The following is a 27,927-nucleotide window of genomic DNA, read 5'->3' as shown; positions in this document are numbered from 1 at the left end:
AAAATTAACCAAAGACGAGCAATAGGAAGTGCTGACCTGGCAACGGAGGCTGTAGAGGTAGCTGTCCTGGAAATTGTGGATATTGTCCCGGCCCTGGGAATTGGCCTGGAAAAGGACCTGGATATTGGCCTGGAATATGACCAGGTACTTGACCCGGGATGGGAATTTGACCAGGAATTAAGGGCACCTGGCCAGGACCTTGAGCAGGTGTTTGACCAGGATACGGATGTAGGTCGGGGCCTCCTGGAACACGACCAGGTACAAACCCTCCACCGTTGCCATCAGGTATCTGGATGCACAGTTTCTGGTACTCCTCTAAAAGAAGCACATGGGAGAAAAATCAGGAGGTAAAATCCAGAGTTGAGAAACAGATACATACTGTATGAGAGAGAGAGAGAGATGTTAAAGGCCATGAGATGTTGAGGACCCCACCTGTTCCACGGATGGGACACATTTCAGGAGCTGACCCATCAGACCAGCAGCGTCCACTGTCACAGCAGCACTGCATTTTAGTCAACGGCTGTGAGTTTTGGTTGGCGCAGCGCCCATTCAGCAGGCTAGCGTAGCAAAACCCGCCACGAGCATCTGTGGGAAACAACACAGCATGACGTCCGTTAAGCTAACCCTTTTGTTTAGAATATGGCATGTGTTGTCTGCATGTAGAGCAAATTGGCACAAGTACAATCAAAAAAGCAGTCATCATAGCTTCAGATTTTCCATCATTTGAAAGATGGAAGCCACTTCAAATAGTCATCATTTCCTATTTATGACAACCTTTCCTGCATCCTGCAGTTTCTGGCACTGTGCACTGGTGTGACTAACACTCAGATTCCCTGCTAACATAAATATAACATGTCTTGTTTCAAACCAAGCTCATACTGTACAGTGCATTTACATGGAGAGGCTTGGTGAATGCAATGCTGATTGCTCGGTTAAGCTCGACAAGATGTCTGTGAAGCGCAGAATTGGTTGGAGGACAATCAGTCGGTACCTTGAGGGGCCAGCGAAGATATTAATGCTTAAGTGTTGCTGCATGGGAAACTGGCTGAACTGTTTGGCGCAACAGTTTTCTGGAGCGAAAGACTCAGACATTCCTTCCTCAGGAACATCCTCTCCTGGGGGGGTTTGTAGCTGTGTGTGATTGCATATGTTTGTGTGTACGCATGCACATCTACGTATGTGCATGAACATTAAATGGGACCATTCTGACCCAAATTCCTCCCTGGTTTGTTTTGGGTCACTCTGAGCTGAACTTGCGAGCTGCACAGGCATTTTTGGTGACTGTGCGTGTGTGTGTGTGTGTGTGTTTGAATATATACACTGTTATCAACTTCCCAGGATGTGGACTGTTCAATGACACACAAGCAAACACTTCACTGTTCATCCAGACCGACTGGCAGTTGAACACATACTTGACTTTTTCCATCCATGATGTTAAAAAAAACAAAGCCATCTGAGCATGAGAAGCTAACCCTACTTCACTCATCACATTCTCTGAGTTTAAAGAAATATAGCTCATTGTTGTGGAAACAGTCAAGTGACTACTGACCTAAATTCTACCAGCTGGAACGCGAGAAAGATTTCAGTTCTTCCTTCTCTCAGTGCCAGCCGTAAAGGAAGAGAAGAACCAAAATGTGGTGGGAAAAGGAAAGATATTTTGCTTGACTATTTTTGTGTCACATATCTGATGTATAAACGAAAGAAAGGACAGGGAAGCCCATAGAGAGATGAGACAACAACAATGTATGAGGACTCACCTATACACCTGGATCCATCCACAGAGGTATAATATCCCTGTGGACACTTGCAGAAGTAGCTGCCAACAGTATTAGAGCATTCACCTACGCCACAGAGACCAGGAATGTTTGCACACTCATCCAGATCTACACAGAAGGGAGAAGGAAATTACTTTGTTTTTGTGTTTGCTTTGTTATCACTAATTCATCAAAAGATTTGATAAAAGAACGATTAAGAACAAAAAAAACGTAAAAAAATGTAAATCTCGAAGAGAGTGACGAGCGGACATGTTGTTCCCATGAAAATGGAAATAAGCCATAGTCACAGGATATTTAATCTCCCCTGGCCTCCGTTGCTACTCCTCTGTTAGCGCCATTGAGTGCAAACCATCATACACAGAGCCTGTTGAGAAATTCACTGTAACTCGTACTCGTTTAAAAAGTCTTTTACACAGTCCAGAAGTTTTCCTGCAATTATTTCTGGGCATAAAATCACACATATTTCACTCTGTAAATGGGTGCCACAAAACCCTGCTCAGACTGAGTTTTAACTTGGTCTGGAAATTGTCATATTCATGTCCTAATGAGCAGATATTTTTCACGGGCTTACTGTGGGCTTTATATGTGGTACAACAGAAGTGTAGCAGAGAAAAGGACTTTATTTAAGATTTGTCAGCTAAAAATGATAAATATTGTGAGTCTCTCAGTGGCTAAGCGCATGAAGTGTGAAAGATCGAACAATTCTGTGAGCCAGTCAGAATGGAATAATATAGTCGAAAAAATAGTTAGGATCCCTGGCTGTGAGAAAAATGTCTCTCCAAACTGACATGGAAAGAAATATCTTCTGGCTGTCTTGTGATTCATATTGTACAATGACAGCCCGGGCTGAGAAGCTGTCCCAAAGCAAGGTACTTTCCATTTGCATACACATAACTGCATAATAACTGCATATACTGCTAAACAAAAGACACAAAAACATTAGTCGAGAACATAAGTCAGTGTAATTACTCATTAAACAGCAATATTTACATTTGCTAATGTTATAGAATATTTACATTATCTAACATTAGCCGCCATAAGCTACTGGATATACCAGATGAGGTCAAGTTGTAGCAGTAAAACTCCTGATTTATTGAATCAGGCAGGCGTGTCTTTAATGAATCATGACTTTCCATTTGTTAGGGGGAAATTTGTTATTTTTTCTTTCAGAAGTTCCGTAGTCTTGCTTTAACACATCCAGTATAGTATGAAAGATTTTCTTTTAAACATTACAATTAGGTGTTAAACAGGATTACTGAGAAAAAGCAGAGCACTGCTTTGGTTTAATTAAATGTATTTCAAGGGAAGGGCAAAGTGGCATTTGTGTGGTCTCTCCCCACAAAGTGATAATCAAAAAACCATGACTGAGGTGAAGTTAACCACAAGTAGACGGATGTGGCTTTAAATGTACTTTAACGTTGTTAATTAGGAACTTTGGGGAAAAAAATGTTTTAGCCCACTCTATCATTCAAGTTCACGCTGAACGTCAGACATTTTACAGTTTTCGCCTAATGGCTGCTAGCTTGATTCCTACCTTCACATTTTTGTGTGACCTCGTGGAACTTGTGCCCAGCGGGGCATTTACATTCAAAGGATCCCACTGTGTTGATACAGTTTCCTCCTTGACAGATGCCAGGGATGGCCTGGCACTCATCCACATCTGTGCATGAAGAGCAAACAATTTTTAATCACATACTTGAGCAAATTCCTTATGTGTAAAAGAAGAAAAATGACACACACACACACACACACACACACACACACACACACACACACACACACACACACACACACACACACACACACACACACACACACATAGACTTGCTTTTACACATAACTCTACACAAGCCTGTACGTTGATCCATTAAGTTGGGTCTGTTTTAATAGTCTGGCTTTGACTTTCCTGTGTTAAAAAGAGTGACAAAGGACAAGCAAAAGCAAGAGAGGAATGTCTCCTGCTGAAGAAACAGAAATCAAAGCCAAAGTATTCCAAGGGAGAGATAGAAAAAGGAAAGAAAACACAGAAAGAAGAGGTCTACACTCGTATTGAACTTGATGGTGAAATCTGTGATCCTGTGAGTAAATCTAAATTAATTTAATGAATTTCACAGATTAAAAACATAGGTCTCAAGCTGAAAACCTCCAAGAGGCTGTGACCTAAAGCAGTCTCTGGGTCCTGGCTCAGGTCGGCCTCCCCTGCAGAGGTTCTGATGTTGTTGGGTCTGGAGCAGGCAGGCTGAGGGCCGTCTTACCAGAAATGAGCTCTCCCACGTGGCACCGCCACTGACCCGTGTTACTGACTCTGACAGTCCTGCCACAGCAGGTATCTGCGGGCATTCCATACACATGCAGGAGGCACTGCCACCCACCCCAATTTAACCCAATTAGAACTAATCCTCTGGAGAGGGGATGATGGGTAGAGATGAGGGGATGACAAAGGGAGAGGATTGAAAGCAGACAAGGAGAAAGAAGGAGTTAAATGGACAGAGAAGAAGGAAACAGCTTGAAGTACTATACTTGAAGAAGGAGGGAGGGAGAGTGACAGGGAAAAAAAGAGACAAAAACAGAGAGAGAGACAGAGACGCTGAGAAACAGACTTTACCTTGGCACGCCCCGGTGCGGTGGTTTGGTATGAACCCTCTCCGACAGGGCTGAGGCTGAGCAGGGCACATCTCACAGGGGTGACCCCACGCCCGTCCCACTGTGGCGCAGCACAAAGTCTTTGTGCACACAATGCCTGTGAGCTGGCCTTGACACATCTGGTTATTCACCGAGGCGAAGCATGGCCCAGTACGGTAATCTGCAGAGGCAAAAAAAAAAAAAGTTAGCTTTTTGGAAAACCTCTCTTTTGTCTCCTTGTTTTCAGTGAAAATGCAAAGCAAAAAAAAAAAAATCGTTTGGTAGCCGTCCATCACACAAAAGCAGAGAGAAGAGAGATTTGAAAAAAAAAACATTACACCAAAACTTTGCAAAAATCAGCTAAGTCAAAGCTGAAACACCTGACCTTGATTCTGTGAGTGAATAACTGTCTCTGGCATTAGCAAACAGAAAAGCTCAAATTGAGTGTAATTTTGCATGACAGCTACAACTCACTCACATTATATGTGATGAAAGTGCTGCAGGGCTGACAGTAACACGCTCCATAAAGAATGTATTGTCTGTTCCTGGCATGTTAATTGGTTTGGCTCTCAGGTGCATTGTGCGTGCAGTTTAAGTATCCGTGCATATGTGTGTCTCTGAGTCGAGATAGGAAAGGAGTCTGGAAAAGCTTTCAAAGTTGTGTGGGCGGCTGTGGAGAGTCAGAGACACAAGCTTGAATAAGCGGAGACACACAGACAATGAAAAATCAATCTGGTGCACGCATTAAATGATCATCATATTCTCAGTTACCTGTATTGTGTTCTTCAGGGAAATTGACACATTTACCATGTGGTGTGCTGCTATTCTATTAAGCTATTTATCTATTTTCTAGTAAATCACAATCTACAGAACAAGTCACCGTCCCCAAGATCATCAGAGGTTGACTGACAGGGTGTGTCAAAGGAGCACAGAGGGTGATTTCCACACTAACTGCAGCGGCCTAGAAATCAAACTAAATATCTTTAGTTTGAAAAAAATTGAACTCAATAGTATGAAGAAAGTTTCCTCCCCTCTGTTCCTCTTCAAACTGGTTAAATCCTTATTCCCTTGTTGTCACTGCTTGCATGCATGTCTCCCCTTACTCTGTCCTCTCTCCAAACCCCACTCCCCAGTTGTGAACTCCCCACAGTTTTAACAAAATCAGTTTTTTTATCAGCTGAATGATTTGAAACAGAGATAGGTAAAAAAAAAATAAAAAAAAAAAAAGAGAGAGAGAGAAAGAGCAAGGGAGAAAACTCATCCCTCCCAAAAGAATCTGGCCGAGATCCAAAGGCAAAAATCATTTCCACATTTCACGGCAGACAACAGACAGTGAGGGGAAAGAGGGAGACCAGTTCCAACGGCGCAGTTGTTTAAAACAAACGAGACATTGTGCGTTTCCCGTGTGGACCGGGGCCCAGCCCAGACCCGTCACGTGCACCACAGCCTCCCCGGTCTCACTGCTTCTGGCACCAGCGCTGTGTGAACAGAACTGGGTCATCTCTCCTTCTCCTTCGCGTTCCCTTCTGCTCAGGCTCCACTGGAGACCCGATGATGGGGATTTTTCATCTAACTCCCCTTCAAACAGTTATGGAAAGTATCTGCTAACTTAAGTACTCAAGTACATTTCTGAGGAGAATACTGGACTTCTGCAGTCACTAAATTCATTTAAGAGCAACCTGAAAATAACTACTTACTACTTTAGAATTATGCAGAATTTAAGGAACACTCTTATACTCTTGTGTGCATATGTGAAAACGGCTTTCTCTGAACATGAAATACAAATACATGTGCACAGTTCAACAGTCAGCTGAGGTAAACAGGGAGAAGCAGACAGCTGTTGAGTGAAAGTGGTGTCATTTCATCTGTCATCTCACTGTCTCTCTGTGAACGGCATACAGCTGGGAGATCCACCCATGTCCTGTACATCTGGGAGCAATCACACATGTTCACACACACACACACACACACACACACACACACACACACACACACACAGAGAAACTCAGCCAACGTCCCAACCCCTCGTTCGCAGCCGAGCCAAAGATGATCTCAAAACCGAACGAAACACACAAAAATGTTGCCCTGGTTTTTTGCTAAACCACTGCTCTACTTTTTGTAAACATGTTTCATATTCGTGTTGGTCTTTTGGTAAATAATCTTAATATGGAGGAGGCAGGTTTATTTAGACCCGTATAAACAAGCGATTTCATGTTTGTAAAAAGGTGTAGTTACCTTAAGAGCACAATACAAATGACATTTGAGTTTAACAACAACGACCACAGGAGGGAAGCCGATCGGGAAGTGGGTCAAAAGAGTTTCCTGGATTAACTCCAAAATGTTTGTACACACGCTCAAAAGTCTGTCCACCTTTCCCACCCTTCCTCAAACTAACCCTTGCAGATGTTGCTCACATAATCTTTACATACCTTAATATATGCGTAATGTGTGTTCTCATGTACCCGCGTACGCATATGTTTATGTGTGTGTATGTGTGTTTGTGTGTGTGTGTGTGTGTCCGTGTGTAATGGGGTCTTATATCTGGGTGCGGCCTTCCCTGTTGGCCCGTCAGCAGATTTCTTCATCCTCCCAGGACTAATGAGTTGAACACTTAAACATCCATACACACACTGACACACATATTTAGTTATCTGTCTACTGAGGTTTGCATTGGGCTAGAACGGAGCCAGATAGGGGAAAGTCAGTGAGGCATTCAGAGACTAGAGAGCCCGTCAGCTGACTGACCGACTTCCCCATTGTTACATGGCTGCTGACTTATTGACCGAGGATCTCACGTGTAGCCTAGTTTCAGGCCTGTCTTTCACCATCATCCCAAGTGCAATGGCGTCACAGCAAAAGCTCGAGCCTATTACTCGTCATCTAAACGACTGCAGCAGGAGCAAAAGAAAAAGAAACGGAGGCCAATCAGCAGCAGTGTGCCTGGATCTCACCGATCCCACATTCCAATCTAAATCATATTTGTGACCAACAAAGGACACGTTGATGTACCAGGCTTCATTTTCACTGCAGTCAGCTGTGCCTGTGGGACCACTAGTCAGCAGATCACCATTCATTCTGGCAGCACACAGCTCTGCAGTGGTGATGTGGTCATGTTGAGCCCTGATAGCACCAGCGTATTTCTGCATCCAAGAGAATCTCCTGAGTGCAGCTACGTCTCCCCTGTCGAGATCACGTGTCAGCAAAATACCTTGTGTTCCTGCTAATGTGATAAGATCAAGCCATAGTGGGGCACGTTTCTGTAAATTGCATTAAAAACAGTGTGGGGTTGTGCATGTGCACAAGAATGTGTGTACAAATGTACTTTATGAAAGTGCATGTGTTTGTGTGAGAGCACAATGGCTTTCCCATGGGATGTGATGGATCCTTGCCAAGGAAATTCCAGTGAAAGTAACTTAACCCAAAACGCCACTGTATCCCTTGGCCTACTTTCTCTACCTCTCCAGGAGTAATCAAGAGAGCTACAGAGCTGTACACGCTGATACTCCTTTACTGTTGATCAATTTGTTGGTATGTGATAATGATGATACAATATGTGGTCCAATAATGAAGCCTGAATAATTAAATATAATTGTGAATAATGATGACATCAAGCAGCAGCAAGGGAAGCTAAGGATTCTAAGGATCTAAGGATTTATGACACCAAAAAAAAAGATACAACGCAAGCACATTGCCAACAATAAGGTCAACCAAAGAAATACATTAAAAAGAAAACAGCAGCAACCATGAGGAGTCACAATCAAAGCCTAACAAATAGCAACCATGGATTTACACATTGCTTTACCTGTGAGCTAAACTGACTTAATCACTATGAAGAGTCAAATACCTTAAGGTCAAGTTGATTCATCAAATGCTCCCTACTGAATACAAACAAGTCGTACTAGCTAGCAGCTGCCTACCAGCTTTAGCTAGTGAAAGCCTGTCTCACCGAGCACATGAGAGAAGAAGCTCTCTTCAACTAACTTTCAGCATCAATGTAGCCTGTTTAAGATAGTCCTCTTCCTCATTATCCTCCATGTTTGGCATTAGGATGTCCTCCACCATGTTAGAATTAAGTAGCGTCACTTTTAATGGGATTTAAGTGGAGGATAGCGTTGTCACTGTCATACACTCTACCTTGTAAAACTGAAATGTATTGCATACATTTAAAATGAGCTCATAGCAGAATTATAACATACACAAAGGCACAAAAATATCTCTAAATAAATTCATGACAGATTAGTCCATACTTTTTCAATTGATTGATTGATTTGTATTACTTCATATTCAGCACTTCCACAGTATGGATATCTTGTACTGGCTAGCTCGGCAAATCAAATGTTCTTTATGAACACACAATGGCACATATGGATGCCTCAGGTATAAGTTCACCATTCACTATGCTAAGGTGAATGAATGAAGAAGGAAGTTGGTCTCCAGGGAGCTGTTCCCAGACACACAATAACAAATACAAACAACAGAAAAGTATGCCTGGTTCTCTCATGCCACGACTATTCCACTATAACAGCCAAGAAAGTAGCATTCATAGAGCAGCAGGCAGCGAGTGCTCGGTTTGCATGCTTGTCACCTTACATACCGAATCAAAATTTCAAAACCAAATGTGGACAATCTTTTTTGCCTGTACATCATTTCCCTGTAGAAATAATTACTGTAAATATTGTGATGTGTTTCATGAAGAATATAAACTAGAAGATAATGTGTGTTGGAAAAAAAAGTGATTCAGTCTCACAAACCCTTTGGATAAGCTTCTACAAGAAACCAGAGGAACAGATGTGCGCTCTAGCAGATAAGGCCTAATGCTAACCCACCACACAGCTAGATAGCATCTTAATAGGTCCAGGGTTGAAGAAAACACTAGGAACTAAACCAGAGGAGAAACCCAAATCCAGACCTCACTAACAGGCCTCTGAAGCATGGCCTCATTAAAAGACAACGTCTGGTTCAACGTCACTAATTAGGAGCTCGACTTCCAATCCAAATATTAGCTTTACGAGGTCACCTCTTTGACCTCTACAGGTCATCACTACCGAAGAACCTGGCACTGACACAGAAAAACACACACACACACAAACACGCCTCTATACGTGCACGTTTGATTCACAACCACAGCGCAGGCGGCCCTTGGTTTGCGTGTGTTTGTATACTTTGGAGCCTTTTACTCACGAGGTTGGGAGGTCTTTGGTTAACAAACAGCGATCAGTCACAGTCACAGAAATTACTTTTCCCAGAGCGTTGTTCGAGAGCAGATGTGGAAAACAATGGTCATTTCGGAGCTTGAGCTTGACATGCAAATGTTCCACAACAAACCACATTCCTGGAGCTGTCGGCATGACTAAGCACGAGTCATCTTCAGTCTCAAAAAAACAAACCGCTGTACAACATCAAGTCACGTTCACAAGAGCAACACATGTGGCTTTGAAAAACCACTTCACTTGTGGGGAATGTAGAGCACAGAGACAGTGTGATGTAAGATGAGAGAGAGAGAAATGCTATGTAGTGCAGTGTGGTGATCAGTACCTCTCTCACACTGAGCCCCGGTGAAGCCGTAAGTACACACACATCTGTTGGGAGCCACACACCGTCCTCCGTTCTGACAGCCATTTTCACAAACCGCTGCAGAAGAAGAGAGGTAAAAACAAACAATGACAAACAGCAACATGAGGGCATTACTGTGAGAACAAATTGGGATTCAGTATTTCTAGTTTATACAATTTGGGTCTCATGTTTGTCATCTTGGCAATCATTTATATTTGTTAGGAAAACATTTAAGTCACTAAATCCATTGCAGAGATCTGGGAACATAGTGACATTGTTAAAAAAAAAAAGAAAAAAAAGAAAGAGAAGTTGCAAAAAACAAGCAACCATCACTCAGCCGCAGACAAGTTAACAGTTTGAGCACAATCTGTCAACAGCTTTATTTCGATGTAAAACAAAAGTGAGCACACCCAGACTGCTGGAAAGGATCCTCCAATAAACAAGAAAACAGTGCACACACAACCATAGATAGTGTTTTTGGTTAGGGTTGAACAGGAAGTCTGTATGTGAAAGATGTTTAAAAGATTTTGAGTCATTATATTTCAGTTCGCCTTTGTTTGGGCTTCCAAACTAACCAGGAGGTTTTTGGTATCGTACCATTTAAACGCTCATGTTTCTTGCCCCATTGATGGCATTGTGAAGCAATCGAAAATGCCCCCGAACCATCATAAATAAAAGCAAGAACAAGAGATTCAAAGACACATTTTTTTCTCTGGGTCGAGTTTTTTCTCTCTCATTGGTTGTTTTGCACCATTACTTGGTGAGTTTTTGTCTTTTTGTGATAACTCTGTGCCTCATTTTGGTTGTTTTGTATTTTCTTGTAACTGTTGTGTCTCTTAGTAGTTCTGCATCTATTTCAAGTCGTTTCATATCTCTTTGAAAGTTTGACTGACTTCCCAACAGAAAAAGATAACGAGACTCTAAAAAACAGCTCCTACATTGAAGCACAAAGACTGCACTTTGGCACAGCAGCGCTAAATGCTAACATAAGCTTAGCATCATGCTCCCATTTACATGTTTAACCCTCAGGCATCAGTTTAATTTACTACCCTCTTAAGTCACTATGGAAATAAATGTCCATAATGATACGAGGGTCAATGTTAACATGTAGATGCAAACCATCATAGTTAAACCCGTAAGACTTCTAAACCTTTCCTTACTAGCACTAAACAGAAACTGTAAAAGACATTTTCAGAAATGTAGGCTTTTAAGCATATCTTTTTCTTCAGAAAATCTCAAACTTTGTGATTTAAGAAGTAAGTGTTGAAGTGAGTCACAGTGGTGACATTTCAGAATGATCCTTACGTTGACCGCAGTGGTTTCCCACGTAGCCTTTCTGACACAGGCAGTGGTCTTCAGCACACGATCCCCCGTTCATACAACGAATATTACAGTGTTGTACTGTGGGAAGAAAATACCAACACACACACACACACATAGAGACACACACAAACAACAAGCAACACTGGAGTTAAGTTCAGGGTACACAAACATGCACATCATATCAGATTTTAAACATGAACGGAATGCACTCTGAGCCGTGTTTCAGATATGTTTTCCTAGAAGTTTATGGTGCGCAAACAGATGAGCACATCAAGTAGAGGAGCAAGAGAGCAACATGGAAGCGTTTACTGTGGACATCTTCCAACATTCACACACACACGCATACAAACTCACAGTCACACACACAACAACCGATTAGATTGACCGCTATTTGCAGAAATGTGATTGCAACATATATCATCTGTTTGGATGATTTGAGGAGATTTTTTGGCTAAGTATCTCATACTTTGCACCACTAGTTAGTGCTCATTACTCATGACGAGGAGAAGAAAAGTTGAGGAAAAATTAAAAACAGCACATTGTGGTCAGAGCTTAAAAGGTCTGAGTCATTTAGAGCCGATGTGACTTTTGTCTTAGAGTGGAAAAGAAATGACAGTACGGCCTATTTTGAGTCATGTATCACTGCTTGTCATTGTTGTTTCTGCATGCTGAAATGTTTCTTCTTAAGATTACAGATCCTTTATCAAATAAATGCAAAGAAAAAGATGAAGTCAAGGCTTCGCTTTCCAAAAAGCATTTAGTCTCGACAAACACTCCTTACATAAATCATACCATTGACGTGTTTATATGTTGGCCATGTACCAGCTAACCCCCACCCAATCTAAGCACACTGTACTATATAATGAAACCCATCATGCTGATGATAGGGAGCTTCAAAGGAGTTCATTCCCTGAGAAAAGAGGAGGTGCTGTATAATGACCTGACTTGGATCCACAGGATGAAGAGATCTGGCCGTTTGGGCAGGTGCACATGTTGGGTCTGGAGCAAAATCCATCTCCACATGTGCTCCGGCAGATTGCTGCAAAGAAGTAGAACATGACACCCGGTCAAACAACAGAAACACGTCCTCTGTCAGGTGCAAGATGGAATAACAGCACTTGTGTTGTTGCACCAGCATTTGTCTTGATTGTGCGTGGGAGAAAACTCATGTAATATATCTGTTGCTCCTCATGCTGCCAGCTGCAGATTTTGAATTTTAGGTTCAAATTTCATTTGGTACAACTAGGTCCATGATCTAAACCTCATACTGAACCCTCATCTGCAATATTTCAAATCTCAAACAGACCACAGTCCAAATATGGCCAATTCTTCCTTCTAACCCTCATCATGGGTTCATGGAAGAAGCTTGATTGGCAACAACACAGAGTCATTTTCTTCTTTGAGTTTTTTTTGCCATAGATGTGTACTAGTGCGTGTATTAAGATGGAGCAGGCTGTTTTTGCTCAGTTAATCTCTTTCCCACAGACCATTTTCCCCTTCCCCAACCTCCCATCAGGTAGAGACCAGCCACTGACCCCTACTCCCTGAACCCCACTGCTAAACAACGTCATTAAAGCCGTGACAGGCATCCGGCCAGCCGAACGGCCAGACTGCAATCACACACAACCCTACAGCCTCTCAGACTTTCCTGTCGACTGAGGGGAGAGAGAGAGAGAGAGGGAGAGAGAGCCAGAGAGCCAGAGAGAGAGCCAGAGAGGGAGAGAGAGCCAGAGAGAGAGAGAGAGAGCCAGAGAGAGAGAGAGAGGGAGAGGGAGAGGGAGAGCAGGAGAGAGAAGGAGGGAGAGAGAGAGAGAGGGAGAGCAAGAGAGAGAGAGAAGGAGGGAGAGAGAGAGTGAAGAGTGAAGAGTGAAGAAAATAAACAGTAAAAGAAATCACAGCCAGAATACCAGAGTAAATGGACCAAACTTAATCACCTATCCCAATTGTTTCAGGTCATGTTACCGGCTTATCACCTACCATTAGCCACACTAACCCATCTCTTGTGAAAATGATTGAGTCAATTCAAAGGCGATATTTTGTAAGTGTCTGTGTAAAATGCCATAAGTAAGTCAATAATTCGGAAAATGGAAAATCATTACACATAAAAGCTTTTGCAAACATGTATTGAAAAGACAGATGAGTCCAAGAACACGAGCATTTAACAGTTTGCATCGTTTGTGAACTTTAACAGTTTACATCGTTTTTTAATATATGTACTGAAATGTTTAAGGTTATTGATATTGCAACCAAATAAGAATTATTACATCAACCAAGGAGGTTACTTTTGGCGTTGTCTAGTGTTTTTCTAGCCTGATTATGGTAAAAGTAATGGCCCATTTCAAATGTAACTTTGTTGATGGTACAGCATAGACCATTGAAGAAATCTAGACATTTGAAAAAGATCCTGATCAGACTCACTTTTTGCAAGTCATCAACTAAAATTAAATTAATAATAATTTCATTCATGCTACTGATTGGATAATGTTCAAGAGAGCTAACTTTCTGCTTTTGGTTAGCCTGATGGGTTTCTCTACAACAAGTGTCAGGAGGTTTCAACAAGTTTGCATCCTTGGCGTATTGTTGGGTTTGGGTAGCTCCGATACAAACGTCAGGAGGATTGGTGAAAAACTACTACTAAAACTTAATAACAGTAGTGGAATAATAGAGGTGATACTCACGAACAATGCACTGGTTCCCTCCAGTCAGAGTCTTCCAGCCTGGGCAGCAGTAGGCGTTGTTCCTTGAGCCACAAACATTTGGTCTGTGAATGATGGAGAATCAGAAAGTCAATAATCTGAGTTACACAGTTCGCTTAATTCTCAATTAGGTCTATTTTAAAAATATTTACCTTTTCAGGCTTGAGCTATTGGGCTTTAAGATATGTAAAGATTTGTACAAGACATAACTTCCTCTTTCCATAGACCTGAGATGGTTCTACAAACTTAGACCTAATCCACAAACTGCAGGATGTGCACTTAGATTCCTCCAATGTAACCAAGTCAATTTACTCGAGTACTGTGGTGAAGTATACATTTTTAGGTAGGCTTGCACTTTATAAGTCCCTTGAAGACTCAAAGGAAAAATTTCCTTTTTTTTCCACAGCACGTGTCTGCTAGCTTTAGCTACTGGCTATGTTACAGATCAAGAAAACTATTTGGCCATATTCTGATCGAGTGTTTCATAGTAACAGCCTCTCAAATATGAGGAGTTCCTGCTCTGTTCTTTATTTATTTTGATTATTTATTTAACCTTTATTTTACCAGGCAGAATTGCTTGAGATCAAATGACCTCTTTTTTGAGGAGCAAGGCCTGGCCAAAATGGCAGCAGCAAAAAAGAAATATAAGACAAGCCCAAAAAGAAAGCACAGACATGACAAAAAGAGACAAATACAGTCCAGAAGGTGAAGAAGAAGTAGAAGAACGATGAGGAGGAGAAGGAGGACAAGAATTTAAGTATTAAAAATATTTGTAATGCTTTCTAGGTTTGGACAGTTGGTTGGAAAAAATAAGCCGTGTGATTATTCCTTTAACCTCTTATTGAAATTGCCTATTTAATTTTTTTCTGATTTTTACAAACCAAACTGTTGATATGTCATTAAACGACCAATTGATGGATTGACCCGTTGGGTAGCCAGTAGTTTAATCAATAATAAACTGCATTTTTTTAAATTGTTGCCCTACAAAATACTTGAAAATGGGTACCATCGTAATCCAATACAACTGGAAAGTCTTGCTTTTACATTAATCCATGAAAAAATTCAATATAAGCCATGACCCGTTAAATTAAGAGGCATAATACTTAACAGTAAAGCAGTCACATGAGACCTTTATCTGCACTGAGGACTTTTCCTTTGTATACTGTAAGTAACATTTCTCCAATTCCACTCAGGTACTTTGATTTGAATAAAATATCAGCAGACATCGAACTTTAATGGAGTATATAAACAGTTTTACATCTTGCAGTTATCTTGCACACACAGGCATTTGGAGCTTCGCTATACAATATTTTTCCTTTTGCTAGGAAAAAATGTCACTGTTCAAGGTGATTTAAGGAATGTGCAGCACCTGTATAAAATATGAATGTGGCATTAGAGTGAACCCTGGGCCATCCTGCCCCCTACAGGTCTATGACAGGCCTACATGACTGGTAAATCGCCTGCTGGGCTTGTACTGGCCCTGGGGTCAGAATATATACTGCACACAGTAACTCCACATCCACATCCATGAGGTGAAAAATGAAGCCTGTCGGATTTCTGAAACATTCTTATTGTGGTAAGTCAGCGTGACATAGTGTGCAGCCTGTATGCACTTCCTGCCCGTGAAGCCAGATGTTCTGATAAATTAACTTAAAGCATGTCAAATAAAAATGCCTGTGGAGAACGCTCATTGAGCTGTCTACTGTGTGACCCTCATCAGCTGTTTGCTGTCATCACTGGACACAGACACTCGTTCTATCCTTTTCCTCCACCCTCTTTCTCTCTCAATCACTTTTTAACATTCACACACACACACACACACACACACACACACACAACCTCTCCAGCAGTGACCCACTGTGTACAGCTGCAGATGTGATTTATCCACAACTGGGGTGTGGTGTTTTTGGCCAGAAAGGGGATTAAGCTGTTTCTCTCTCTCTCTCTCTCTCTCTCTCTCTCTCTCTCTCTCTCTCTTTCTCTGCCCCAGCCACACACGACCAATGGCCTCCTTTGTTTGGATGTAATTTATTGTTGCAGTCAGCAGGAATGTGATAGTCTTGCCAGTATTTAATTACCAAACTTCGCTGCAAACTTCCCATCATAGACAATGCCACTCATGGCACTCAGTCAGCCAGATTAATAAAACACAAGCAAAAGTTTTTAATCTTAAATTAAGACTGTCAAACACCTGCTCTGAGCCACTTGAATTCAAACACACAGAAATATGTTCTTTTTAATCACAGCAGTGGGCGTCCAGAAATAAAATAAAATAAATGAATCCTAAATTGAACTAATGTGGATTACTATGTTCACATTACCCTCTGAGGACGTCTGACCCTCCTCTCCTCTTGGCCCTGCTGGCTCTGGAGTCGGTCTGCTTGGTCACCAGCTCGCTGTCCCCGGTCTCCAGCACTTCTGCAAAGTCTCCAAGCTCGGCGCAGAGCGACAGCAAGGCCACCAGAGCCACGGCCAACTGCAGCAGCCGTCCTCTACTCTTCCTGTCCGGCATATTATCCGATCTCAAGTGCAGAAGTCCAGTACTCGGGAGAGTAAAAGTCTCCTAAACTAGTTTCCCAACCCTGTCGACCTCTGCAGTCTGGAGTCAAAGCTGCAAACCAAAATTATAACAAACAAAATTAAATTTAAAAAAAGCCGCAGAGAAGAGCGCAGGAGATGCGTCTGCGCACAAAAGAAAAATAACTATACGCGTTGAAATGTAGCTGGTAGGATATGACTTTTACCAATTAAAAGTTAGAAAATAACTTAACTTTCAAGCGAAGAAAAAAGCATTGTGAAAAATGAGCAAAATTGCGCACTAAGCGGTTACTTTACCTTGTCTCCCGAACAGGAGATTCGCCTGAGACCCGACAGAGGACTGCTTCTCTTTTTCTTGCAGGTATTGCTGGATAAACGTTTAGGAGCAAACTTCGAAGACGAAGAAGAAGAAGAAGAAGAAGAAGAAAAGTAGAAGAAAAGTCACTCAAATATTTCGCTGAGCTGCTATAAATAGATGCGCATGGTAACTTTTGGAGTCTGCTCGTGCGCATCCAGTCGTGTGTTGACTTTGCACAGATAAGTTACAGGAGCTGATGCATTCCAGAGGATGAGAAGAGCAAAACTAAGCGTGTCTCTCTCTCTCTCCCTCTCTGCACAGCTCTTCCCTCATCCCTGCTCTGCTCAACTTACACCAAAACTGTTTTTTCTTTCCTTTCCCTGCTCTCGCGATACAAAAGCCTGAGTGCAAGAATGCACAAGTTAAGTCCAGGACCAGCTTTTACTTTTTCCTGTTAGCTACAGAAATGTTTACTTCTAACTCAAAAGGCCTGAGAGAGAGACACAGAGTTTTGTATTCACAAACTGTCATGATTTGGTCTGTTTAGTTTTGTTTTTCACAGTTTAGATGTATTTATCTTTTAGTTCTCATTCTTCCCTGGTGTTTCCCTTGCGTGTTTTCTAGTTTAGTCTTCAGTGTTTCGAGTGTTATTTTGGTAACTTTGTAAGTAGTTGTTGTGTTTACAAATGCAATACTTGTAATGTTCGTTCTGCATACTTTGAGTGTAGTTAAACCTTCAGTCTGCTAGGGGGTGCAGTGAGACACCGTGGAGGATAGGTGAGACAATTAAAGCTGGGCACACACTACAAGATAATCGGGCCGATTTTGGGCCCGATTCCCCCCTTTCCGACCAAAGTCAGCAAAGGCCCGTCTAACAGATGTTCCAAAGATTATCTTGCCAGATTCTCCTGTGGTGTGAGGTGTGTTAAGAGTAATTTTAACCTCCCCGATCTGTTCGGGCCGCCCCGATTTGAAATCGTAAATATTAAACTTGTTCAACATTTACGATCAGAAATCCTGTGGTGTGGGGAGAACACAGAGGACGGCCGAGCACGGACTCTGTGAATTGTCACGTGGAACGGAACAATAGCCAATAGGGAAGCAAGCTGACTGAAGCAAGAAGCACAGCAAACATTTCAATGGCGACTACAGCAATCGCGAAGCATAAAGTTAAATGGATGTCATGAATTCAGGACCGACTTGTTGATTTGTGGCAACAACATGAGTTATATTACAACATGTCCTGTAAAACAAACCACAATCCAACTGACAAGGAAAGGAGTTTGACCAAAATGTTTACCGTAATGGATGTACCAGCTAACAGCTAGCCACATTTAGCTTGCTCGTCATGTTTGTTTACTCTTAAATCGCGTCTAACCACGCAAGATTACACGTTGTGATAGTCGAGACCCTGGTTGTCGGCGATTGAATCGGTTAGTGTGTGGTGTGCTGAGTTGATCGTCTCGTTGTACACCACACACTATGCGATCTAAACTGTTAATCGGTCATGATTGTTGTCATGTGTGGGGTGTCTCACTTTATCAAAATCGTTTAAGATTTTAAAAATTGTGTAGTGTGTACCAGGTTTAAGGTAAAGGAAAGAAGAATAGCTGTATGCAGGATTGAGTGTGACACACATGTAGAGACAAGCAGTGAATAAACAACCGTAACAGTTTGTCGTCTCCCTTGCCTGACTCACCAACATAGCAATTGGCGACGAGGATGAGCGTTTCTGTGCCGTGCCCACCGTCCTTCCTGCAGCACGTTGGTGAGCCGCCATTACCTTTTGAAACATGGCGGAAAATCTTCAACAACTACATGCTAGTGATAAACGCAAAAGGAGACATGTGGCCCGATGCACGACGGCGTGCAGTGCTTCTACATTGTTTGGGCCAGGAGGGACAACGGTTATTCTACACACTACCAGAACAAGGTACTACAATTGATGAAGCCATGATGGCTCTTGAGAAGCACTTTGTCCCGAAAATGAATGTGTTAGCATGCAGACACACATTCAGACAGCGTCTTCAGAGAGCTGATGAAACCGTGACCCAGCTCGTGGCTGCTTTGAGAGCTTTGGCTGCGCCATGTGGCTTTGGACAGATGGAAGGTGAGCTGACTCGAGACCAGCTCATATCCAATGCTTATCTCAGTGCTGTTAAAGATAAATTACTGGAAGGAGGAAGGAGGAAAATCAAACACTGGACAAAGCCCTGATGATCTTGTGTTGAAGCAGCGGTTAAAAATTCCACACTGCTTTCCTCAACACGTGCGACACCTGCATCGTCTGTATAAGCTGTCGACTTTACAAATACATGTTTTTAAGGCAAAAGAGGAACCCGACCAGTTAAAGCACATACTTTTGGACAACCACAAGGCCATCAGAAACAGGCAAGTGGTAGCCAGCACCCACGGAATTGCTTTAGCTGTGGCTCGAATAAGCACTTGGCTAATGATAAAAGCTGTCCAGCTACACATGTTAAATGCAATAACAGTACAAAGAAGGGACATTTCGGCAAGGTTTGCAAATCTGCAGTCATTGAAGTGAGATAAACGATGGTTCCAGAGTTAGCTGCAGTACTCTGTGTTGATGATGTAGAGCTTGCAGCTACAGCTTATGACAAAATTACTTGCCATATCAACATTGAAGCACCACAGGGAAAGGAGCAGGTCCTCAAGCTAATTGTGGATACTGGAGCTTCTGTGTCGATCCTGCCAGAATCAATGTACCTGCAGCACTTTGCGACATGCCCACTCACAGAACCAAAGGTGAAACTAGTCACTTAAGCAAAAGGTGACTTACCTGTCATTGGCTGTCTATCTGCAGAAGCTGCTCTTGTAAATCAAGCAACAAAAGTACCAGCCTTCTTTTATACAGTTAAGCTAGATCACCTTTGCTGGGACTTGATCTGATTAAAGGGCTTAAGATCAGCATCATTGATGGTAAAATACACTACAACAGTGAAGATGATGCAAAACTACCTCCTGCTGTCCACCAAAAAAGTGCAGTTTTCAATGTCAGTTCTGCTCCAGACCAGCTTACATGTGTAAAAGGGTTCAGCCACAAGGTACAAGTGAACATTACAGTACAACATGTTCGCCAAAAATTAAGACGTCTACCACTGAGCATACTCAAAGAAGTGTCTGCAGAGCCCCAACGCTTACTCCAAGCAGGCATCATAGAGCCAGTGGATGCAGCTGAATGCGTGAGTCCCCTGGTAGTTGCACGAAAACACAAAGGAGGACTTAGGCTGTGTGTTGATCTCCTAAGGCCTAACAAGAGTGTGATTATGGACTGTCACCCTCTACCTCATATGGAGGATTTGTTCGCAGAGTTGACTGGTGCTACACACTACAGTCAGATCGATTTAAGCTCAGCCTACCATCAACTACCACTACATCCTGAAAGTCGTAGTTTAACAGCTTTCATAACTCATGATGGACTTTTCCAGTTCACACATGTTCCTTTTGGCTTGGCATCAGCACCTTCTGCCTCCCAGAAAATGATGCAAACAATCCTGAAGGATCTTCCAGGAGTACAAAACTACCTGGATGACATCATAGTGCATGGTGAGTCCAAGGACAAATGCACGATTAACATCTGTAAAGAGGGTCTACTTCTAAGCCCAGATCACCTGACTGCCATCGCTGAGGCTTCAGCACCAAAAGACATGGCAGCACTACGCTCATTCCTTGGCTTGACCTCCTGGTTCAGCAAGTTTCTGTCAAACTATGCTACAGCTGTTGAGCCTCTGCGACAACTGCTTCGAACAAACAGTCAGGCTGAACTTCAATGGACTGATGAAGCAGACAAGAGCTTCACCAAGCCTAAAACAATACTACTGAAAAGCCCAGTACTTGCCATCTACAATCTGAAGCTGTCAACATTCATCCCAACCGATGCTTAGGACAACGGGTTGGAAGCCGTCCAGACACAGCTGCACACAGACAATGTGGAACGCATTGATGCCTTCGCTTCCTGCACCCTGTCAGCAGCTGAAAGGAAGTACTTGACGGTTGAAAAAGAGGCCTTAGCCTGTGTATGGGCTGTCGAGAGATGGAGAACTTATGTGTGGGGATACAAATTCACACTCAGAACTGACCATCAAGCTCTTACCACTCTACTCAGCACTGAAGGTATGAACAGAGCTGGCATGAGAGTTGTACGTTGGTCAGCCAAGCTGATGTGTTACCAGTACGACCTGCAGTACCGCCCAGGTAGTCAGAATGTCATGGCAGACTACCTCTTCCGTGTTCCCCTCAACCACTTCAGCACTGCAAGTGATCCTGAACAGGACTTGATAACAGAGATAGCTGAAATCTCTCCTGTCCTGACTGCACTGTCTATTTCAGATTTAAAAGCTGAATGTGAGGACTGCTCTAAACTCACACAGCTTCGACAGACCATACAGTCTGGCTGGCCGCGAACGAAAAAGTGTCTTTCTGCTGAGGTACAGCCCTACTTCCCTGTGAGACATGAGCTTGCTGTTGAGTCACCACTCATCTTCCGTGCAACACGTCTGGTGGCCTCAAAGTCCCTGCGAGAGACCATTGTGCCCCTTGCTCATGAAGGACATCAGGGCTTGGTTCGAACAAAACAGCGCCTCAGGGAGCTATACTGGTGGCCACGCATGGATCCTGTCATCATGTACAACCTGTCAGATATGTGACCAAACAGCCAGCACTTCTCCTGCCCCATTACAACCTGTTGAGTTTCCACATGGTCCCTTTGAACATGTTGCTATTGACATTGTAGGTCCATTTGAACGTAGAGCCTACGAGCGTAGATATGCCATAACCCTCATTGACTATTTCAGTAAATGGCCAGAAGTAGCCTTTACACCCAGCACCACTGCAGCTGCAGTTTACATTCCTGGCTTCTGTTTTTGCACATGAAGGCAACCCCTGTACCATCACTACAGATAACGGACCTCAGTTCACATCGTCTGCCTTTGCTGATATCAAACACATCAGAATGAGTGTTTATCACCCCCAGGCTAATGGCTGTATTGAACGTTTTCACAGAGTGTTGAAAGGCAGTCTACAGGAAGCACAAGCTTCGCAAGAGCCCTGGACGGCTGTGGTTACTGAGATGCTTCACAACTACCGTGCAACAGCACATGCCACCACAAGTGAGTCTCTTTTCCACCTTCTCAGAGGAAGACAAATGAGGACGAAGCTCAATATCCTGCCGTCTTCTTTTGTCAGTGGACAATATGAACATGTTTGAGCCAGAGTTGTTTCGCAGCAGAGGAAAAGTAAACAGTACACAAACTCTAGAAGAGAAGCCAGACCCCCCAGAGTCACTGTTGGTTCTACTGTCAAGGTTAAGAAGCCTTGCCATGTGGGAAAGGGGGGCGAGAGAGTATAGTGATCCTATCACTGTGCAGCGTCAAACTGGACTGAGTGCCTTCATCCTCAGTGATGGAACGAGATGGAACGCAGCACGCCTTTCTCTCTGCCCTGAGAGATCCAAGGACGCACCAGCACCTGACACAGCAGAGGAAAACCTCAGCCCGAGAAAGACTTTCACAAGAACTCTGCATCACAGAGAGAGACAACCACCAGCTTGGATAAAAGACTGTGATGAAGTAGAAGAAAGAAAACACGTAAACTGAAAAAATGCTACATTGAGCTACAGTGACAGAATGCTAATTTTAGTTTCTACTGGTATTATTTGGTTTCCTAATTGAAAGTTTTGTTACACTTTAAATAACTTACTACCAACTCTTAAAATGTGGTACTTTAAGTTAAAGTTTGAGCACAGAAACTTTAAGTTTTGCTTTAATATTGATTCGTTATTCACATAAAGAACACTGTTTAAAGTACATGAGTCATGGTAACTTCCAGAGTTATTTTCTGGGGTAATGTGGTTTCAATACATATACATTAATACATTCTGCTTGCATTGTTATACTGAGCTAAAGTACTGAGAAGATTAAGTTCTTATCTTCACAAAACACAAGTCACCTAATGATTATTCTCCGAGTCATTGTTTTACTGTGTACTACCCTTGTTAATGTTAGTTCTTTGGAGCAAGTCTTTCCTTGAGTAAGAGGGGACTTGTGTTTACAAATGCAATGCTTGTAATGTTCGTTCTGCATACTTTGAGTGTAGTTACACCTTCAGTCTGTTAGGGGGTGCAGTGAGACACCATGGAGGATAGGTGAAACAATTAAGGTCAAGGAAAGAAGAATAGCTGTATGCAGGATCGAGCGTGACACACATGTAGAGACAAGCAGTGAATAAACAACTGTAACAGTTCGTCGTCTCCCTTGCCTGACTCACCAACATAACAATAGTGTTTCTTCATGTTCTTGTGTGTTTTGTTACTTTTTGAGTTTCTAAGTGTCTTCAGTGTTTCATGATTAAGTTTGTAGTTGTCCTCAGTGTTTCTTGTATTTCATCCCTGCCTCTCTGTGTTTCCCTACAGTGTGATTGCCCTGATTGTCCTCACCTGTGTCTTGTTAGTCTCACCTGTGTCTGATTAGCCATTGTCTATTTAGTCTCTGTGTTCCTTCCCTTCTGTGTCAGATCATTGTTTCTATGTATGAAACATATCTGTCAGTTATCAGTGTCAGTAGATGTCTGTTTTCCTTGTGCTTCTTGTGGTTTCCTCGTGGCTAGTTTTCTCCTTTAGTAAGTTGTGTGTTTGCCTTTGGCCTTTTTGTTTCAATAAATACATTTTGTTAGTTTATTCTGCACTTGGGTCCACCTCCTTGTTTTCCCACACCCGTGACATGGGCTGAGGCCTGGGCTGAGGCTTGGGCTGAGGCTTGGGCTGAGGCCTGTGCTGGTACACCGGCTGCTTTGGATGAGGCTTTGTAGAGCATTCTGGCTCCAAGTACAGGTCCAGCAGGAAGTCCACCAGAGAGCTTGAGGATATAGAATCTGCCAGACATCGCGTGGCCCGATTTCTTCTCCTTCTACCTCGGGTGCCAGGAAAAAAGGCTAGACGTGTCCCCTCCCAGGGAGACGGCTCGTAAATTTAAACTTGAAAAAAATCTGCTGGGTCCAGAATGTGGTCAGGTCATTCCCACACATCTGACACAAACAAATCAGATGATCTATTCTTGTATCTTTTAAAGACTGCACCTGTTCACTCTCTGCTGTAAAATGTGGAATGTAGTTCTTCCTCCAGCTTAAAATACAGTATTGTTAATATATTAATATGATAATGATTAATTTGCTCATGCTTAGTTTATCACCTATAATCCATTGATCTGCTTGTCTTAAATTAAGTATTTGTATTAATTGTGTTTTTTTGTCAGATAGGCTGTTAATAAATGCTCACAACACCCAGATCCAGTCTGTAGGTAATAGTCATGTATGCCTAAATGGATAAAAAGTCACAAGTTATATTATTTCTTTAATAACCCATTGTAATAAGTTATTTAAGGCCTCTTCAGCTTCTTTTTTTGGAGGTTATTCTAAAAAATACTCTGGCTGGAAGAGGTCAACCAGCTCCAGCAGCACTTGTAGTATGAAGATCAAGGTTATTAATTAATAAGTAGGCTACAACACGTTTGGGCTTGTGGCCTTCATGATGACCCTGATGATTTTCATACTACAAGTGTAGCCAGTTTTTACTGGAGTGTTTCTTCAGTCAACGACTTCAAACTGATGTACTCTGAAAAAAAATAAAACCTTTCAAAGGAATAAAATACGAGATTTCAATATTTACCCTGTGCATACTGTATGTTTTGAGGAATTTTGTCCAGTGTAGTGATAGTTTTCACACACACTGATTCATGCCTGCAGCCACACCTAGCAAACATAGAGTCCGTCTGCTCCTCTGTCAAGACTGCAATCACTCTAAATCCTAGAGAAACCTCCTGACACTGTTTAATCCTCAACATCGGGTTCCACTGATAGAATTTTCCACTTTTTATTTTCGTAACTATTCACATTCCCCTCTCACACGTGTTGGGACTCACCCTGTATACTTAGTCTAGATTTGGTGTTAATTTTGCACATTATCATTTCTAAGTTTGATCAAGATAAAAATAAATAAACATGAAATATTATCAGAGGCAATATTTCCCAGTGATAGGTTGACCATGTCAAGTTTTTTTTAGCTCTTAGAAAGAAAATATTGGTGACCTGCCTAGGGTTCTGCAACATCCATCTTGCCTTCTGTTGCATTTCATCTGGTGTTCAGGAGAGTATTTATATATCATTAATTCAACTTCCACAACTTTTCCATCCTCTGACACTCAGGTTGAGGCACGCATCTCCCCTAGCCCTGCTGACATCTCCCCTTGGATGTCTGCCCACCACCTCAAACTTAGTCTCAACAATACTGTGCTGCTTTTTTTCCCCCTGGAAAGTCCTGCCCTCTGCAAGGCCTCTCCATCACTGCTGACAAGACCACGTTTACTCCTGAACACACTGCCAAGAGTCTTAGTCTGCCTCAAGACAACAAACTGTCAGGCAGCACCCAGAGTGCAACAGTGGTGCAATACCGCAGGTTCTCACTTAATAACCTCTGTCTGGTTCAGTTTTCACAGTCATTGTCTATACAGCGCTTCTTAATTTCTTCTTCACTTATGTCCTGCTTTGGCTACAACAGCTCTCCTCCTGAAAAACACCCTGTTCACCACTCCACCAAAATATTGGAGGCCACCCCATCTTCAGTTTCATAAGTTTCTCCCTTTCACTCCCTTCATAAACTCCCTTTTCTGCCTGCCCATGACCTTTGGGTGTAAATCAAAACGCTGATGCTTTCTTAGAAGGCTCTACCTCCATCTCAAGGTCCAAACTTCTTCCTTGTTGGCAGTCCTGGTGTTTGCTTCAGCCAGTCCCAACTCAACATTCTGACACGATGGGGGGGAAATAGACTTTTATTTTCCATCATGCTATTTTCTTTGACGTCATTTGTGAATGTAAATATTCCAGACCTGTTTATGCCGATGACACAGTACTTGAACAATAAGCTATGCCTGTTTGTGCTAATTAATACAAAAGTTGTCCCTGAATAAAGTTCATGTCTTCCAACTTGTTTTCATTCACCATATTGCCTTATTGCAAGTGTTGCAGAAAATCACAAACACTATAGTTGGAGAAGCACTTACTTCCAAGTGACTGTAGAGATGTTTCATTTTGTGTCGACCCCTGAGGACGAAGCGATACATCTCTTGGCTTATCTTATCCCGTACATGCATAAGTGGTATTCTGTAATGAAAACACAAACTCCTGCTGTCTTCTAACTTTTAAACGTCTCTCTCACAGTGAACATTTTTTCATGGACGCTGTAAATTAAGGCACATTGGGGCGGTGCACTATAAATCCCATCCCCTGACATAGACCCGTCAGCAGCGGTATCAGGCATTAAACATATACAACTTTAATACAAATAATCAACCCTCTAACTGATGGCAATTTTCTCTAAAAGAGGCATCGGTATTCATTTAATTCTGTTCAAAACCTACTCACAAGAATACAAGAATATAAATTGCAAAGGAGAAGGGCAAATTTCCATTTACTTCCAACTTTTGTCTGTGACCTTTATACCTTTTATGCAAAGAAACTTAATCGCACAGTCGACTTTTTTTATTTGTTAACATAGTTTGAGTAAGTAATAATAGTAATTACTGTCAAATCACCTTCTCTACTTTACTCTTTATTATGTCGTCTCTGCTACCCTGAGGAATAATCCATCCCCCATCTTTTACTCTCCTACATTATTATTGTCTTGCCCTGACATATTATTTGGTGCTCTTGGACTCCTGTGCTTTATAATAATAGTTATGAAATAATAGAATTGCAGATAAGTATCTGAGGTAATATAAGAATGTAAATGAATGTACTGTTGGGCTCTTTGTAAGATAAGAACATGAATTACTGGAAATGGTATGTGAGAGTAGCGCGGGATGTTGGCAGATGAAACAAAGGTCCAGAGGAGAGGATGAGAGGTCTTCAGTCAAGGAATGAGGGATGTTTGCGAGAGAAGCAGAGGGCAGAAGTGGCCGCTGATGATTGGAGAGGATTGTTTTGACAGTCAGAAGCCTCTCCCTGGATGTCTTAGAGTCTCAACTCTCTCTCTCTCTCTAAGCGTAGCTGAGTTCATCCTCTGAAACATAAGCGTGACCTGGGTGTGAGGAGCAGAGAAGAGCCAGAGTGCAAAGTGGTTTGTGGTGTGTTGGTGGGAGTCAGAGACAGCTCACTGGCTTTGAAACCAAGAAATTCTTGACTTCGGCATCCACAGGCTTCTGTTACAGCCTTCCCATCTACCAGCTGCAGAGAGTAAAATAACTTTCACCTCCTCTTAAATAGGAAACTTTTTCTAGCTAAGGGAAGGATGGAAATATACAACACGAAAGACAATAAAGCTGAATCAAACAAACCTCCAGGCTAAGAAATGAAGCCAAAATGGAAAGGCTAAAAACTGCAGTTCCTCTATTGTCCACTTGAGGCTGGTGCCAAAGGTAAGTCAATCACAATAGAGGCCGCATAATGAAATTACCAACTTTACAGCACAAACAAAGATGTTTACGGCTTGGTAAAAAACAAAAAAAGGTGCTGTCTGTAGAGGTAATTCTGTCTTTTATTACAACTGTACTGGGGGTGAATTTTTATTCAAGTCACCACTATGAATTACAGTACACTTAAAGTTATCCTTAGTTAAGGGTTAGGCATCTTTGGTTGGCACTTGGCTGCAGCTTAATGTCTGCTAGATCACTGTTGTCCACCTTTTCAAGTTACAACCCCCAATAATAAAGCTTTAGTGACTTTTTCTCTGTCCCTGACTCACAGGAACAGTTGTGTACAGGTTTTTTTTCTGTGGAGAGAATCCCCTCATTGTCACACACTGTGCTTATATTCTGCATTATTTATCTGGGCAGTTAAGCCTATTTGATCATAAATCACTTGTAAAGCTCTTTATTCGAGTCTCCATTAAAATCTGCCATAAATTATAAAGGAAGTGGGTACGCTATGTTACTAATGAAAACCGGGTTACAGGTGATATTTCTCATGTGTGATCTCCCTACCGTTCAGTGTGTCTCTAAAAATGTAAGCACCTGTTTCTAAGACCATATTATGATAAGCCGTTAGCCCCAGAAACCTACATATTGTCTGAAAGCATCCCCGACGTGGCAAAGAATCTATTGAAAAGAAGCTA

The 27,927-nt window shown here is 42.3% G+C and overlaps 1 protein-coding gene across 1 annotated transcript in view; it reads right to left on the bottom strand.

Annotated features, from left to right (window-relative positions):
• The window catches only part of fbn1 (fibrillin 1), a 60,759-nt gene extending 43,706 nt beyond the window's left edge, over window positions 1-17,053 (bottom strand). The window contains exons 1-11 of the mRNA XM_065952781.1: window positions 16,805-17,053; window positions 16,291-16,580; window positions 13,952-14,034; window positions 12,214-12,312; window positions 11,256-11,351; window positions 9,933-10,028; window positions 4,381-4,578; window positions 3,310-3,435; window positions 1,758-1,883; window positions 433-585; window positions 37-315 (exon numbers count right to left, since the gene is read on the bottom strand). Of these exons, the coding sequence (XP_065808853.1) occupies window positions 37-315; window positions 433-585; window positions 1,758-1,883; window positions 3,310-3,435; window positions 4,381-4,578; window positions 9,933-10,028; window positions 11,256-11,351; window positions 12,214-12,312; window positions 13,952-14,034; window positions 16,291-16,481 (1,447 nt within the window). The 5' untranslated portion in view covers window positions 16,482-16,580; window positions 16,805-17,053. The remainder of the gene's footprint in view (window positions 1-36; window positions 316-432; window positions 586-1,757; window positions 1,884-3,309; window positions 3,436-4,380; window positions 4,579-9,932; window positions 10,029-11,255; window positions 11,352-12,213; window positions 12,313-13,951; window positions 14,035-16,290; window positions 16,581-16,804) is intronic.
• Between the last annotated feature and the right edge of the window lie 10,874 nt (window positions 17,054-27,927).

This window comes from Labrus bergylta, chromosome 3, assembly GCF_963930695.1.
Source record: "Labrus bergylta chromosome 3, fLabBer1.1, whole genome shotgun sequence".
NCBI classification, from domain to species: domain Eukaryota; kingdom Metazoa; phylum Chordata; class Actinopteri; order Labriformes; family Labridae; genus Labrus; species Labrus bergylta.
This window is presented reverse-complemented; position numbering and strand designations above follow the sequence as displayed.